This window comes from Hirundo rustica, chromosome 3, assembly GCF_015227805.2.
Source record: "Hirundo rustica isolate bHirRus1 chromosome 3, bHirRus1.pri.v3, whole genome shotgun sequence".
Classification (NCBI taxonomy): Eukaryota; Metazoa; Chordata; class Aves; order Passeriformes; family Hirundinidae; genus Hirundo; species Hirundo rustica.
The window spans coordinates 43,068,571-43,084,618 of NC_053452.1; the positions used below are offsets into that span (position 1 = coordinate 43,068,571).

The 16,048-nt window shown below is 37.0% G+C and overlaps 1 protein-coding gene across 3 annotated transcripts in view; it reads left to right on the plus strand.

Annotated features, from left to right (window-relative positions):
* Positions 1-14,503, plus strand: part of TTC13 (tetratricopeptide repeat domain 13) — a 39,400-nt gene extending 24,897 nt beyond the window's left edge. For 2 of the 3 annotated variants that reach the window (XM_040058085.1, XM_040058084.2), the window contains exons 16-23: positions 1,938-2,021; positions 3,438-3,522; positions 5,818-5,927; positions 7,264-7,399; positions 8,072-8,151; positions 9,273-9,351; positions 10,896-10,975; positions 14,330-14,503. In XM_040058085.1, the coding sequence (XP_039914019.1) occupies positions 1,938-2,021; positions 3,438-3,522; positions 5,818-5,927; positions 7,264-7,399; positions 8,072-8,151; positions 9,273-9,351; positions 10,896-10,975; positions 14,330-14,453 (778 nt within the window). In that variant the 3' untranslated portion in view covers positions 14,454-14,503. The remainder of the gene's footprint in view (positions 1-1,937; positions 2,022-3,437; positions 3,523-5,817; positions 5,928-7,263; positions 7,400-8,071; positions 8,152-9,272; positions 9,352-10,895; positions 10,976-14,329) is intronic. The other variant, XM_058419687.1, reaches the window with a different exon arrangement.
* Positions 14,504-16,048: the final 1,545 nt, after the last annotated feature.

Here is a 16,048-nt window from a genome sequence, read left to right on the forward strand (position 1 = left end):
CTGTACAGTCAAACAAGAAGTGTAGCCAACAGCAGTTGGGCGTTCTTCTAACGTTCGTAAAAGACCTAGTCATGCTGAGCTCAAGCTGTCTCTAGGTTTTATTTCATCTGAATTGTACACCAGGAATTTCTGTGGGCAGAAATACTTGAATTACTTGTCCGTTAGCACAACCTTTTTCTTTACTCAAAATGTTTCCACTGGGAATCCAGTATTGTTCAGTGATTCCTGTCAAATGAGTCTTGTCATGGAGGCACTAGCATTCAGTGTCTGCTGAATTTTAATTTTTTTTTCTTTTTCAGAATGCCAAGATGTTTGGAGTGTGTCAGAAAACAAACTCCTTTTTTGTTTTGTGTCAATTTAGGGACCTTTTTTAAAAGAGGTATAAGAAACATCTTGCATTCACAACTTCTGGTAGGCTTTCAGATGTTAATGTTCTCAAGATGCAGGTGTGTCAGCTGTCTCTTTGTTGGTCTATAGACAAGGGTGAATGTGGCTTCTCTCCTTTCTGGCTTAAATGATCCAAGCTAGTAAGTCTGAGTTAAAGTATAGAAAATGTTTTGGAAAGCTTTAGTTGATTTCATAGACAAAGCAAGGACTTGTGATCAGCTAAACATTAGTGGTGTGCTTAATGTTCATATTTAAAAAAACAAGACACTATGGAACACTGCAACTTCTGAGTTCTTGGCGGTAGTGTTTACTAAACAAGAAGAAAGGGTGGGAATAAGCACAAATTGCTTTTGATCACCCACCAAAAGTCTGTCTCGGTACAATAGCTTCTAGATGGCCTTATAGAATGATAGGCCTGCTTTGGATGTATCTTCCAAGATGACACTAAAGGAGAATCCACTTCCTTATACTGACACGCTACTGCCTGTTGTACAGATATTTTTTTAATACAGATGGAAAACGATGGGACGTACAACAAGGGCAAATTCTGTATATTAGGTTTGTCTTCATCCTTCCGCTTTTCCTGCCTCCCTTTCCTATGTGCAGATATGTGTATGTGTTCTAAATCTGTTCAGCTTTTGAGGACTGTTTCTGCTGGTTTTCTGAGACTAGGCCTCCTTAGTTGAGAGACTGTCAAGTGAGACATTAGACAGGGACTTGAGCTGCCAAAAGTCCCTTAAAGTGGAAAGAAAAAGTTAGGTGTACACAGCTTCCTGTGATTGACAGTGGTTTTGCTTCCTCAGAGGGCGATAACGCTTGCTTTATAAAATCTTGTTTTGTAGACTGGGAGAAGAGGGAGGACTTCTACAAATGCAGTAATGGTATGTAATTTCTCCTCTAAGAGTGATAAGAGTGATTATAATCCTAACAGGTCTCTACCACATTTTAATATTGATTTTTTTTTTTTTTTTTTACTTAGTAGTCCAAGGGAAAAAGCAACACCTTTTAAATGTTTTTATTTTTCAGTTTCTTCTTGTAGCTGTTGGGATTAAAAGCAAAATTATTTCAATATAGAGGGACATAGGTGAATAAAAAAAATATATATGGACAGTCAGAGCAGATCAACATCTATATTGCCAAATACGTAAACTGGGAAGTGTTGGTTCTCTAGATGTGCAGATTGAGAATTCTTTTCTAGTTGTGTTGTATCTATGAGTCTAGGGAAGATTTTATCTTTTACAACTTGATAATTATCATATAGATAAGATTTGCTAGCATCAGGCACACTAAAAATGGGGAAATGTGCATGGAAAGCAGTTTATCAGGGAACAGTTCTAATGAGACTTGAGTTTGAGCAAGTTCACAATGTAATCTGTTTTAAAAATGGGGGATTGGCAATTCATCGTGTAGATACACCCTATGTGGTTCATTCCTTTAATTTACAGAGCTACTGTGAATAAAATTGTGTCAAATATTAATGAGTAATATTTTTGTCCTGGAATGTTGGGTTGAAAAACAAGACTTCAAAAAACCCTTTCTTTTCTTTGTAGGGGACAGGTCATTAACATGCGGTACCTGGAATACTTTGAGAAAATTCTTCATTTTATCAAAGACAGGATCCTTGTTTATCATGGGTAAATTACAACTTTTTTCCCCCCTGCTTTGTTCACCTGGTAATAGTGATCTGAAATTTACATAATACTCATTTCACATAGTCTGAGAGATTTTTTTTTTCTTAGTTTAGTAAGTTCTGGTTTCCTTAGTATATATAATTGGTTTAATTCCTACTGGAAATGGAAAACTCTGTTCATTGCCACATAAAGAAACTTAAGCTAATAGGGAAAAAAAACCTCTGTGAATTACAGTGTACCTAGAAACTAATAACTGTTTTGAATTTGTAGCCGTAGTTCTGTCATGATTGGATCTCTATTCTTTCTAAGCATATGATTTATTAAGGATGTTGGGTTTCCTTCTGGTAGAATCAAGTCCAGTTACTCTGACTATTGAGATTAGTTTATTAAGAAGTGAGGAAAAGAAGAAAAAAGAAGAAAAAAGAAGCTATGGGAGGTAATTTTCATTGAAACAGGTGTTTGACAAGTAGTTTTGAATTAACTGGAATTGAAGAGAGTTGTAGACTCCTGAATGAAATAATACAACTAAAGGTAATACGAAAATTGATGTTGGCATCTGTACTGAATACTGTGGCTCAGTATTCTGATAACATAAAAACCTAAAAAATTCTTTTAGCTTTAAACCCTCTAGTTTTCCTTTGACCTGGTGACTTTTCTTAAATACTGAGTTCTGTTTTTCAATCTCATTATGCTACTTAAATATCAAAACCTGAAAGCTAAGAAATTCCTTATAATAGTTGAAAATGTTTAAGTTTTAGAAATTTGATAGTTGCTAAAACTATGTAAGTTCTTTAGTAACTGGCAGTCTGTCCTCTGTTGCTAGGAAGTTTGTTCAGAGTAAGCCCAGTAGCATTTGACCTTGAACCAGACCATTTTGTACTGTGATTTCTACAATAATTCTGTTCTTAAAATCTGGTATCATGTAATTAATAATTATTACAGCAATAATTCAGCAGGTTTCTTCATGATCCAGCTGTGCCTGTGTCTGAAGTATTTACTTGCCTTTGAGGCTACACAGATGTGTGTATTTTGTGCAGAATATTTCTAATTTTAACTGTCTTCTTCAGTCTTTCCTCACCTAGAACCCCCTTCCCACACACACTCATGCCACCGCTGTTTGATGCTTTTGAGAGGCCAATAGCAGGAGTCAGGTAGAGTAATTGATTAGAGTAAGATAAATCTGAATACTGAAATTGAGGTTTGGAGCTGAAAAAAATAAGCTGAGCTGATATAGGAGAAATTTGCTTTTTGAAATATAAGGAGAGCATGTGGACAAGTATAAAGGAAGTAATTTTCAGAAAATAAATAATTAACTTCTAATAACTTACTTCACTATGGCTGATTAGGTTAAAGGTATGTGAATTTCCAGAAATGCTACATGTGTTCAACTGTTGTATTTCATATTTAATTTTTTTCCAGTGCTAATAATCCAAAAGGACTGCTAGAGGTTCGAGAAGCTTTGGAAAAGGTACATAAAGTAGAAGATCTTCTTCCCATCATGAAGGTAAATTACAGAAAAACTTTAATATATGGTAAAAATCATAAAATGTGTTCTGGGGCATATTGAGTTCCTCAAAATAAAACCATAGTATATAAACTTAAAATGAGTAACTGGAAATACTAGCTCAGGTTACTCCAAATCTTCATACATAGGGTGGGACCTTTCCTTTTGATATGTTCAAATGGGTGATGTATATTTGAAATCCTTGGCCTAACTGTGAATTGGTAACAAAATTATAGGGAACCAGAATGTTAAATGTAATTCTTTTCTTTGAAGCCAGCCTTCTCAGCAGAGAGGGTTTGTGGTTGGATCTGCCATAGTGGGCTCACTCTGTGCCTGTATAATAGGAAGGAGAAAATTGATTGATGTGCCTGAAAGATTAGGAATATGGAAGCTCTTTTGACTTTTAGGTTCCTTGGTGCAGCTCAGTATGTGGTGGGGCTGGCACAGGAAAGTGGGGGAATAGCTGTGCTTTGTGACTGACAGCTAAAATGAAATCCTGGATAACAGTTTTGAGCTTAGGAAGACTTGGCGAATAAGGAGTGGGAAACTTGTAGGTTTTCTTCCTGCTGCTGGTGGTCTTTGTAGAAAAGTTGACCTGCAAATGATTTATACCCTTATCTCAACTTGAGTAGTAAGGCTTGAGCTGGGTTTAAGTAAAAGTTGTTCCCCTTTCCCCTCCGTTCCTCCAAATTAATGTAGGGTGGGCAGCATGGAAGGATTTGGGGTTGCAGAAACAAAGTTACAAAGTATGTCTTTTTAAAGGAGCGTACAGAGCTTTAATCAGAGCAGAATAAATTTTGGGAAGAAACAGTTATGCTTAATAGAGACAAATTCTTTACTTTCTTATCTCGTGTGTCCACATTGGAATTTTGTATCTAAGCAAAGCAGCTGGGTTGCCACAGAGCAGAGATCTCTGAAGCTGCCTTGCTGCTACTCCTGACAGACTGTCTGGGTTTGGATGTGTTCTGGGTACTAGTGCTCAATCATGCATTACAGTTATCTTTACAGGAACTATGTGGCTAAGCACTACATTTTTCTATGGGTTTTTATAATATATTGTGAATATATGTTCTTTGAAGACACCTTCATTTCAGATGTCCTTTTGATATTACTGTCCTTGGCTTTGAAAGATGAAACCAAGTGGATACAAACTGAACCTAAGCAAAAGCTTTTGCTAAAGAGGTAGTAGATATTGGGGTGGATGGACAACTACGTGTTCCATACTGGCACACAAACGTGTGCATCTAGTGTGGTTACTTAGAAATCTGAGGCCAGAAAAAATGCTACTGGTGGAATTAAAAATACAGGTTGCTCCAAGAGGATAATGAAAATATATAAGCATAGTGGACTTTACATTATTATTTCAAAGCAAACGTCTCAAGTGGCAACAAATATTCTTCCCAGTTTCCATACCTGTATATTTGGGTCTGGTTTGAGTCTCCTGGATCCCATTCCAAACTTATCGAAGTGGAATGCTGTCTCACCAGAGGCTTTTTGTTCCTACAAAATAAATGCAGATTCTCCTGGAACAAAACACTTTGAATCACAGGTTTTGGGTTAATACAAATAACTGCCTGAGTAAATACTAGTGCATATTAGTCATTATTAGTGCCTATATAAAATAAATCTTTCTAATAGTGATGTAATTGGGTGATTTGGGTAGCTGGAAAATGCTGTATGTGGAAAGTTGGGCTTTTGGCTTTGCTTAAATGCAGTCCTGTCTGGTTTAGACTCTCTGGCTACAGTGTTACTCTTAGATAACGTAGCTTTGTAAAATTCTTAAACCTAGAGATATTTTCCTTCCTATGTGGATAAACATCAATTGAAACTGGATCACAGTTAAGAAACTGTTTCTTTGAGTTGTATTCTGGAATTCACACTTGGACGAATACAGCCACTTCTTAGTGTAAACACAAAATGGGATCTCAAATTCCTGCTTTTCCATTTACATCATTGCGCCAAAAGATTACCATCAATATGCAACTTGGGGAGGAATCTATACAACTTGAACAGCTTTGTACAGTTGCTTTTCATAAACAGCACATTTTATTCACTATTTCGTTATAAAGTTGAGTGCCACTATGCCTCATTCAGTGTTTATGGTTTCCATTCTGCAGGAAATAAAGGATGAATGAAATAGTGGCGCTAAGAGTAACTTTGTTCTGTTCGCTAAGATTGTCCGTGTTCGTTTCTACTCCATGTACTTTGTGCTTCAAAGCAACAGGTAGGCAGTCTCTGTCTCTGCTACCTCTAATATCACTTTTTTTTTTTTTTTTTTTTTTTAACTTTTGAAAGCAGTTTAACAGTAAAACCAGAGATGGATTCACTGTGAACACAAAAGTTCCCAGCCTGAAGGATCAAGGGAAAGAATATGATGGATTCTCAATTACAATAACTGGAGATAAGTATGTTCACTGTTTTCAGGGGTTAAGGGACATTAAGTAATGGTGAACTATTAGCCATTAATTGTCTGAAATGCCGTTTCTGCTCACATGAAGTGGGGTTTGTTTTTCACTAGTGACATTTGTAAATAACTAAAGTTTATTCATTTGAGGACTTGATTCCTGTTGTGTTTTCAAGAAAAAGGGAATATGGATACACTGATGGAACTGAGTTGATTCTCTTAACATATAGCACAAAAGTAAAAAGAGACCTTGTTTTTCAGCTTAGACTATAAAATGCCTAAAGGGGAAAAATATCAAATACCTCTTTATACATATCAAAATACATTTCTTCTTGTGAGACCTTGTCTTTTTTGTTGACTGAGAAGCCCTGAAGAGAATGGAAATTTCTGTGATCTAAGAATAGGAGACAATCTCTTCTATTTGAGATTTTGGTCTTTTTTATATTTGAGGTGTTTGTAGACCTATCTGCAGGGGAAAATTTAAAAATTACTCGAATGTATGAGAGAACAATCAGAAGCCTTTAGGTCACTCTCTGAGTGAGATAGTTAATGTCTCACTTTTTGGACTCTGATTCCGTGTGTTTCTGACAAATGAGCAAGTCTGAAGCTCAGAAGTGATGTCATACTAATAAATACATTTCTTTACAAAATAAAATTCTGTGCATTGGGATTTTTCCCAGATGTGTACTTTCAATTAGTGGCATAGAATCCAAACTTCCTTGCTAAAATGTTAATGTATCTCTTGGGTTTTTATTTTACATTCTAAATCACAGGCTTATAAATGGTGAAAGAGCATTAAATATATGGCCTCACTATTTTGAGGAGAATATTTTGGTGTCAGTAAATAGCCTAACTTTGTTCTAGACAAACTTTGTTCAGTATCATTCATTCTGTTTTGATCCATAGTTTGTAACTGCTTTATACCAAAACAATCCTGTTTTGGTAGTTTAGAAATGAAGAAAACTGCACTCTGTGTTCTATACAAAAATCCTAAGTCTGTGAAGATATTTTAAAATTTCATATTTCTTATTTTTTATCCACAGTTTAAATGAAACAATAATGCTTGTCAGGTATTTTTCAATGGAAATACTTCATCTTCGATTAGGTGGCAGTCTTTATATATTCTTTCAAACTTAGAATGTGATGTAGAATTTTTAATTCAGTGATTTTTGGGGTTTTTCAGTTAAATGGGAAGTAATGCACATAATCTCCTGCCTAAGGAAGATGATAGGAAAAAGGTGATGTGTAACTGTAGTAGATTTGTAATTTACCCTGGATATGCATCAAGTTCTGTTCAAAAATTTCTTACCTCCTTTTCTTTTTCATCTGCTTAACAGAGTGGGGAACATACTGTTTTCAGTAGAAACTCAGACGACAGAAGAGAGAACACAGCTGTATCATGCAGAAATAGATGCACTATATAAGGATCTAACAGCTAAAGGAAAAATTCTAATTCTGTCTGCAGAGCTGGGGGTAAGGCTGTTCAAGGAATTATTAATTCCTTGAAAAAGCCTTTTATATTTTTCTACTCTCTGTTTAATAGTCCCTGTTCTAATACTTGTTGACAGAGTTCTTAGGTAATGAAGTTACTTAAACCCAATTATGACAAATACCATATGAAGTTGCTATAATTCTGTCTGTTACTTTAAGATTTGCTGTGCTTTGCCTGCAGTACTAGAGAGTGTCCAGGCAAGGTCTCAATGTCACAGTGTGTTCTGGTCTTTTCTTATTTTCCTCCTGGGTCTGAGATAGCCTTTGTTGTCAGCCCTAGAAGTACTGCTTAGGATTTGGCTCATGGTGGGTACATATAAGATGAGTAACACGAATTTGTGAGAAGCACTAGAATTGTGTTCGTCAGTTTGATATGCTAGGCCAATCTGACTACATTTGAGCTTGTGCTTTTTCATCCTTTGATAGGTGTGTAGGTAAACTATGTTTCACATAAATGTTAAAAATACAACAAAGTAGTTTGTTTAAATATCTGTTAATCAGACTTCAAACTTCACCGTTTGACATTTTCACATTCAAAATGGTTCTTAAAAAATAATTGTGGTAACATAAGACTTTCCAATGTGTATCTTTATAAGATATTACCTGGCTATTAAATGATATTTAATTCACACTTTTTTTTTCTCTCTCTCTTAGGAAGTAGATGCTGTTTGTAACTTGATCCTGTCTCTAGTTTACTACTTCTATAATTTAATGCCACTTTCAAGAGGATCTAGGTTAGTGTTGGTATTCATCATGTCTGTTACCTTGAATGCCTGATGTACAGTGTCCATGTCTTGCAGTATCTTAATGTATTTTTTGATATTAATATTTTTTAACAGAGCTGTGTGCCCTGCACAGGCTCTCCTTTTGTGCTGTTGTGACAATGGGAACTGACTTGGTACTGTTTTAAAAGCTAGTTTGTAATTGCTAATGGTAACTATCAATAGCTGCTTGTATATTTAAAATGACAAGTAGTCCATGTTTATAGACATAAGCTCACACATTGAGAAGTGTCATTTTTAAATTGTAATGCTTGGTTTTCTCATCCATATTGTCTTTCACCACTGTAATTTCACTTAGGAAGTTTTTCTGAAATGTGTATTTAAGATGAAATATACTTTGACATAATTTAATGCAATACACTAAAATATTGTTTTAGTAAACTGTTGCAACTGTTAGGGTCGCCAAATGAAACTGTTGGATAAAGTCCCATATGTCACAGAACTCTTCAACTGGAATTCTAGTTTAATGCAAACCTGCTTACATCTAAGACTATTCTGAATCTGTTCTATAAAGCACTTAGCATCTTTAATCTTATTCTTAGATGCAGTTCAGTATGAAAAAACCACTTGAGATTTTGGGAGTTTATAATCAGATTTTGCATTTATCTTATATAATGTAAAAATTAAGAGAAATGCTGTCTGAGATTCACAGTTAAAAAAAAAAAAAAGGCTAAAAATTAAATAACTGAACAGCTTTACAGTGTCTCTAGCTCTGTTGCAGTTCATAAACTCTTCTGGGCTACAGCTGATAGTCTTGAGAGCAGGAGTCTGCTTTGTTTTCAGCCCTGTCAAGTCTAAAGAACTTCAAAGTCTGAAAATATGGTTCTGACTAATGTAGAAATATTAATAAAATTCCATAGGTTCGTAACTTTATTCTAGTGATTTTGGGTAGTTACAGTGACTTCACTTTTTACGCTTTTTGGTGCTTGTTTTTTTTTCTTCTAAAATAACTAGCACAGTAATATTTACTAGCCTTCTATGAAACAATACTATGTTCCATTTCTTTTGTAGTCTAAAATAACATTATGGAAAGACTTCTACTCAATTTGTTGCTTTTAATTTTATTCTTTTAGTGTGATAGCTTATTCAGTGATCATGGGAGCACTAATGGCAAGTGGAAAAGAAGTATCAGGAAAAATCCCTAAAGGAAAGGCAAGTATCAAAGTACATTAGCTCAGTCTTGATGGAGGAAGTAATACTTGTAAATGCGGGGAAAGAGCTGTGAGAATGAATGGAAGTTTCATGTTTATTTGCTGGAGATGGGTCAGCTGTATGCTATGATGACTTGCAGCCTGAGAGAGTGTTGAAAATTCCATTGCTAATCTGACAGCTGGTGAATTTGGAGTTGGTATGTGCAATAATTTGGATTAGTCAGATTGCATCAGTTTCATCCCACAGGAATTACAGATCTGTTACTGAAGCATTTCCAGTGTGCTGAGCTGCTCTTTTGAGCTTGCTTTGAGAAGGGTTCTGAGAGCACTGGGGCAGAATTAGTGACTTTTCTGGTGCACAGCAGAAATTTTCTGCCTGTACTCTCAGTGTATTATAGAGCTTTTAGGGCTTGGTTAGTAGAAATGGATTTGCAACTTCTCTTGATTCCTCCTTCCCCTCTGTGTTCTGCTGAAGTTAAACTAAGTCCTAGTTTTTAAGTGACTGCATTTGAATATTATACCTCCTTGCTCAATAGAGTATTTGAGTATTATATCACCTTGTTTAATAAAGGATTACCTTTTCTTCCACAGTCGGGGGTTGTTAGCTGCATTACCTTTTTAGCATGAAAGGAGTGAGAACATCTGTCTCTTTAATTGTATTGTCAAAAGAATCAGTAAAATTCCAGTGAGAATCCAAGCTGTTGAAGAAAATACCCTGCGTGTGTATAACTGAAGAAAGGGTGATTTTTCTCTTTTGTTCTAGAAAGCTCTGAAAACAATGTACTCCTTTGAGTACAATGAACTCTAGTAGCTTTTAAGAGCATGCAGCATTTGCTTAGCAGCAAGAAAGCTTCTTTCCAGTGCACCATAAGCTGGTGTCTTCTCCATTCTGTGGGAGTTCAAGCTAAGGTAAAACACTTCTGTGGCGCTTCTTAAGTATTTTCTTAGGACTTGATAGAGAAGTATTTTGCTGACTGATTTTATGCAGGCAAGCAGAGTTTCAGGATTACTACTAAGCAGAATTTCTGACTTACATGAACATTGGGGGACGCCTTTACCTTTGAGAGTTTTTCCTGAAACAGAGTGCCTGAATACAAATAAGCCTTTTTCTAAAAAAGCTTTCATGACGTGGAAGAAACTGGTGATTGAAATTGGAGTTTGTTTTTTGCTGGAGTTGTTGGAAGGGCTAAGCTGGTCCCAGACTTAAGACAACACGTGTTTTCAGGCTGCTCTGAAGTCAAAGGTGCACAGTAGCCAAGAGTCCTGTTGCTGCCTGGCGAGTCATTCAGTAACCATGGCCAGTGTAGCTTCCAGTATTGGTGGTGTTGGGGTGTGCAAACCCCACACAGAATTTTAGTGCCTGGCTTGAATGCTGACTTCACATGGATAGTGAAGGACAACGTAGTCAGGGCACAGACTGGATGGTAAGCTTATTCCTGTCTTACCAAGAACATAAGTAACAAAGCCCTCAAAGCCTTTCCTGGAGCTGAGAAATTTAAAATTTTGTAATTTCTTAATATCTCTTTTGTTTCCTTGTGTTTTCAGCTGGTTGATTTTGAAGCCATGACAGCACCAGGGTCTGAAGCTTTTAGCAAAATAGCAAGGAGCTGGATGAATCTAAAAAGGTAAATCCTTTAGTTCAGATGGGGAATGGGGACATAAAATGTGAAACACTATATGTAAAATTCAAGCCTACACTAAGAAATGTTACTTAGAAATTATGAGTTTAGTAAAGGATTCAGTATATTTTTTAACACTGTTTAGGAACTGATGAGACAAGATTTGCATTTACACACACAGTAGTATATTTCTAGTCTAACAGAGTAGTTAGTAGTCTAGACATTCAGTTATGTGAGTATTGTCCTCTGAGGAAATTATTTGGATTAATATCCTCTTCAGTTTATCCAGTGGGTCAAATTTGTCTTCTTATATTATGGCTTATCATTAGTAGACGTGGCAACGAGTGAACAAAGCAAGGGGAAATTTTGACCCATTTTAAAAATTCCTATGGGTCTCTTCAAACTATATATCCAAAGGAATTTGCTTATCCTTTAGTTCTATTTTGATTTGGAGAATAAGTGTTTTCAAAGTAGGTGGACATTTTGAGTATGGAGAATTACATTACTTAGTATAGGTGCATGACTTTTGTGCAATGCTTCAAATTTTTGATTTTCATACGAATTTATAATTTAATACTGCATACACTGACAAGGAGTTATGATTAATCAGGTGCATTTGATTGGTCCCCTAGTTGTTATTCTCTGTACAAAATCTAAAAATCTAAAAATCGGGCCTGATATGACACCAGTTCTAGTATGCATCAAGTCAGGGTCAAGACAGCTAAAGGGTTCTGAGAGAATTGGCCAAGGTCCTTAGGGGGCCATCTGTAACCTTGGAAGCATCAGGGGATATTGCTGGTTACTGTAAGAAAGGAAATCTTGAGTTCCTCTTCAGAAAGGCCAAAAGGAAACCCAGAGAAACTGTTGGCTGGTCAGCCTCATTTTGATCCCTAGATGGAGTCCTCTAGGAAAGCATTTCAGTTGAAATGAAGGAAAAAGTCACAGAAAACAATCAACATGAACTTACCTAACGTTCTGTGACCCAGTGATGCTTCTCCAGTAAAAACTGACTTTTCGGGGTGACGAGAGCAATTAATGTTTATTTTTCCTTCAGCGAGGGTCCCACAGTACTCTCATATCAAGATAGCACATTATGGTCTGGACAAAAGGACAACTAGATGGATTAAGTTGATGTTTGGATAACCAGATTTAGGCGGTACTCATCACTTTGGACCACACTTGAAATTCTGCATTCAGCTACAGTAAAGACAAATAAACAAGAACAAATTCGGTAGAGAGCCACCAATATAGCCAATGGTCTGGAGTAATGCCTTAACAGGAGAGAGCTGGGCTTGTTCAGCCTGGAGAAGGTAATGCTTTGATGTAAGAGTAGCTCTGCAGGACCTGTGAGTGTTTGGTGGGAAGACAAAAAGCGATGTGCATGAGTTGAAACAACGTTTAGACTTGGCATAATCTTTTCATCAGCAGACTGCCCAAAGAGGCTGTGCAGTCTCCACCCCTGGAGATTTTCAAGACTTGTCAGGATAAAGCCTTGACACTCTGATTTGACTTCTCAGTTGACCTTGCTTTGAACAGGATCTTAGAGGTCTGGTCCAACTTCTTAGAGACTGTGGAACTCTGCAGCTGCTCTTAGTGCCAAACGCCTCATACTGATTAGTGTTGTTTAACTTTATTATCAGGGGTTCTGAGCCTGGTGAATTTCAGTAGACTATAAAATCCCTTCCTAAGTGAAGAGGGCTAATAAGATTCAAGGACATCTTTGTTAAACTTAGGCTAAAATTCTACTTGTAAATGAGTCAAATTCAGCATTCATTAAGGAGTGACATTTCTAAACTACAGGTGTAGCAAGTTGTGGTTTCTGTTAAAAGTAGTCTGCACAAATACTGAGACATGCTTGTCTTGGAAATAAAAAATATTTATGTTTCCCACATTTTTTTTCTGTAATTCTCACAATTATCTTCTTTATTAACTCTCTATTTATGCTGGTTTTGGTTTTGTGGGTTTGTTGCTTTTTTTTTTTTTAGACATATCTTTACCAATGAGAAACTTCCTTCTTGGGAGTCAAGTCAGCTTAAGACGTTTCAGTGCTACCTACGTGTTTCTGACTCCCTCAGCTGTACTGTTGAAACTTAAGGGAATCCCTGTCAAACCAGATCAGGGAAGTCATTCATGTTAAAAATAACCCTGCCGAAACAATTTATTTTCAATCAATATCACTTTGTAGTATAGTAGAACCTAGAGAATTGTTGGGTCAAATTAGAGATGTATAATAGGTGAGGAAATGAGACAGAGTGGAGAAAATGCTAAAGCTGTCTTTGCTGAGGAAAAAAATCTGAAGAACTACAGTCCAACGGACTGTAATATATGTAATAATATGAAGGTAATTAGCCTGAGTGGCTAATTTGTCTGTGGTAGACAAATAATAGTGGATATGGTAAATATCTGCTGGAAGACTTAAAGCAATACATTTTTTTTCTTTAACTTCTGCAGCTTTTGAAAGCTCTTCTATGTAGACATTGTTTTCATTTTGTATGGTGAAGGAGTAGTCATGAAATGCAAGAGCTGTTTGTGAAGAGCAGATTTTGAGAATCGTTGAATCGTTATGGCTGGGAAAAAAACTTTAAGATCATTGAGTCCAGCCGCTAATCCAGCACCACTGTGTTCACCACTAAACCATGGCCCCAAGTGCTGCGTTCACACACTTTGGATGACTTCCAGGGATGGTGATTGCACTATTTCCCTGGGCAGCTTATTCCAATGTCTTCACCCTTCACATGAAGAAATATTTCCTAATATCCAATCCAAACCTTCCCTGGCGCAGCTTAAACCAATTTCCTCTGGTCTTGTCCCTTGTTAACCTAAGAGAAGAGACCAACCCCCACCTGGCTACACCCTCCTTTCAGGTGGTTGTAGAGAGCAATAAGGTCACTCCTAAGCCTCCTTTTCCCCAGGCTAAACAACCCCACTCCCCTCAGCTGCTTCTCCTAAGACTTGTGCTCCAGACCCTTCACCAGCTCCACTACCCTTCTCTGGACTCACTCCAGCACCTCAGTGTCTAAAACTGGATACAGGACTTGAGGTGTGGCCTCACCAGAGCCAAGTACAGGAGGACAATCACTGCCCTGGTCCTGTTGGCCACACTATTGCTGACAGAGGCCAGGGTGCCACCGGCCTTGTTGGCCACGCTGCGGCCTCATGTTCAGCTGCTGTCAACCAGCACCTGCAGTTCCTTCTCTGCCCAGCAGCCTTCAGCCAATCTGCCCCAAGCCTGATCCTCTTGACATGGGTCCCAGGTTTGTTGGAGAAGGGGATGAAGAGAAGTCTAAGTTTAACGTGTTAACTTGCATGTAAATTATAAAACTCATCAAAAAATGACTTCTTTTTTTTTTTCTCTTTCAGTATTTCACCTTCTTACAAGAGCCTACCCTCAGTATCAGAGACTTTTCCAACCCTGAGAACGATGATTGAAGTACTAAATACAGACTCATCTCATTGTCTAAAAAAAACGATAGTTGTTGTATAATTTATAAAAAATAAAAGGCCAAGAGGTACTGCTTCATAAATTATTTCAAACGGCAAATCATGGTCAAAATGGTTTGATTTTGTTTGGGTTTTTTTTAATAGAACAAACTTACTTGACTATGTATCACCAGTAAAAGAAATCTTTCTGTGACCAATAATATTGAAAAGAAAAAAAGAAGTAGAACAACTGCTTTTTCATATTAAGACACACTAACAGAAATAGTTATTCAGGGGCCAAACTGAAGAGCAGTAAGAAACTTGATCACAGTTACAAACTGAACATTCTGCAGGTGAAAATTTATTAAAAGAAAAAAGAAAAGCAATCTGTGTTGGAAATAACTCTATACTACTTCTCATTGTTTTTTTTCAAAGCCTCTGACTTCTGCACAGAAAGCTTAGAGCTCTACCATGTGTGAGTAACTGGAGAATACACAAGCATTTAATGTAGTGCAGTCCAGTGAAGGAAGAGATGTCAGCTTAGAAGAATGGAGTTCAGGGAAACATCATTTGGAAATGAACCAAACCAATTACTTATTTGGAGCTAGGCTCTCGCTGAGTAAATGTTAGAAGCACAACACTCTCCAAGTACCCATTGATGGTGGTGGTTGGCAAAAGTTATTAACAGATTGACAGGATTAAAGTATATTGGGAGCACTGGCTAGTGTTCCTTGAGTTATTTTTGTTGGACAGACTTGGCAGCATTCTGGAAAGTCAAGTTTCCTTAACCAATCCATAAGAAAGGCAAATTTGACCACCTGTCTGTTTAGTACTAATGAACATGAATTCTAAACTTTTCTTGATCAGAATTTCTGTCAAGGGCAAAAGTAAGTATTTCTTTGCAAGTAAGGATAAAGGAGGCTTGTAAGTCTTCATTGACAGAATGGGATGCTGCCCATTTGTGACACAGGTATTCCCAACATTCTATTCTTGAGTACCTTCTTCTGTCACACTAGAAATAAGCATTATTTGCTTCTGTTTAAAAATCCAGAAGTTTAAGAAACCTCTACTACATTTCATTAAAGAGGAGAGGAATCGTTATTTTCGTGGAAAAAAACAGCAGCCTGGAAACTGTGCCTAACTTTATACCTTGATTGTGTTCTAAGGTGATCTTCTAAGCCTGTAAGTTTTGTTATGCCTTGTAGTATTCATTGAGAAAGGGAAGTTACGTTGGTACTTGACTAGAGAGTCTTGGGAACTATAAAAAGGAGGGGTTTTGTTTTGGGGATTAGACAAGAGGGAGTGGAGAAGGCGTGGTGCTGAAGAAAAAAACTGCCTGGGCAAACAAACTGTGTACAATTGTCTGGGTTTCCTTGTCCTCATTTCTTACTGCTGTGACTGACTTCATTTCCAGCCCTGTGGCAGGCACAAGAGATTAATGGGAGATCACGGGAGGGTTCAGGGTAATGTGTATTGCACCTCTTATGAGTGTGTGTGTGCCTACAAACGTGTTTCAAAAGCTGCTTTCTCTGGGTGTGATGCAGATGACTAAGAAAGAAAGCGAGCTCAAGTCAAGTGCTCTCAAACAAGTTTAACAAACAAAACAGGATTATATAACTGGGCTGGTATGTGATGACTTGGGGAACTGTAATTACCTCC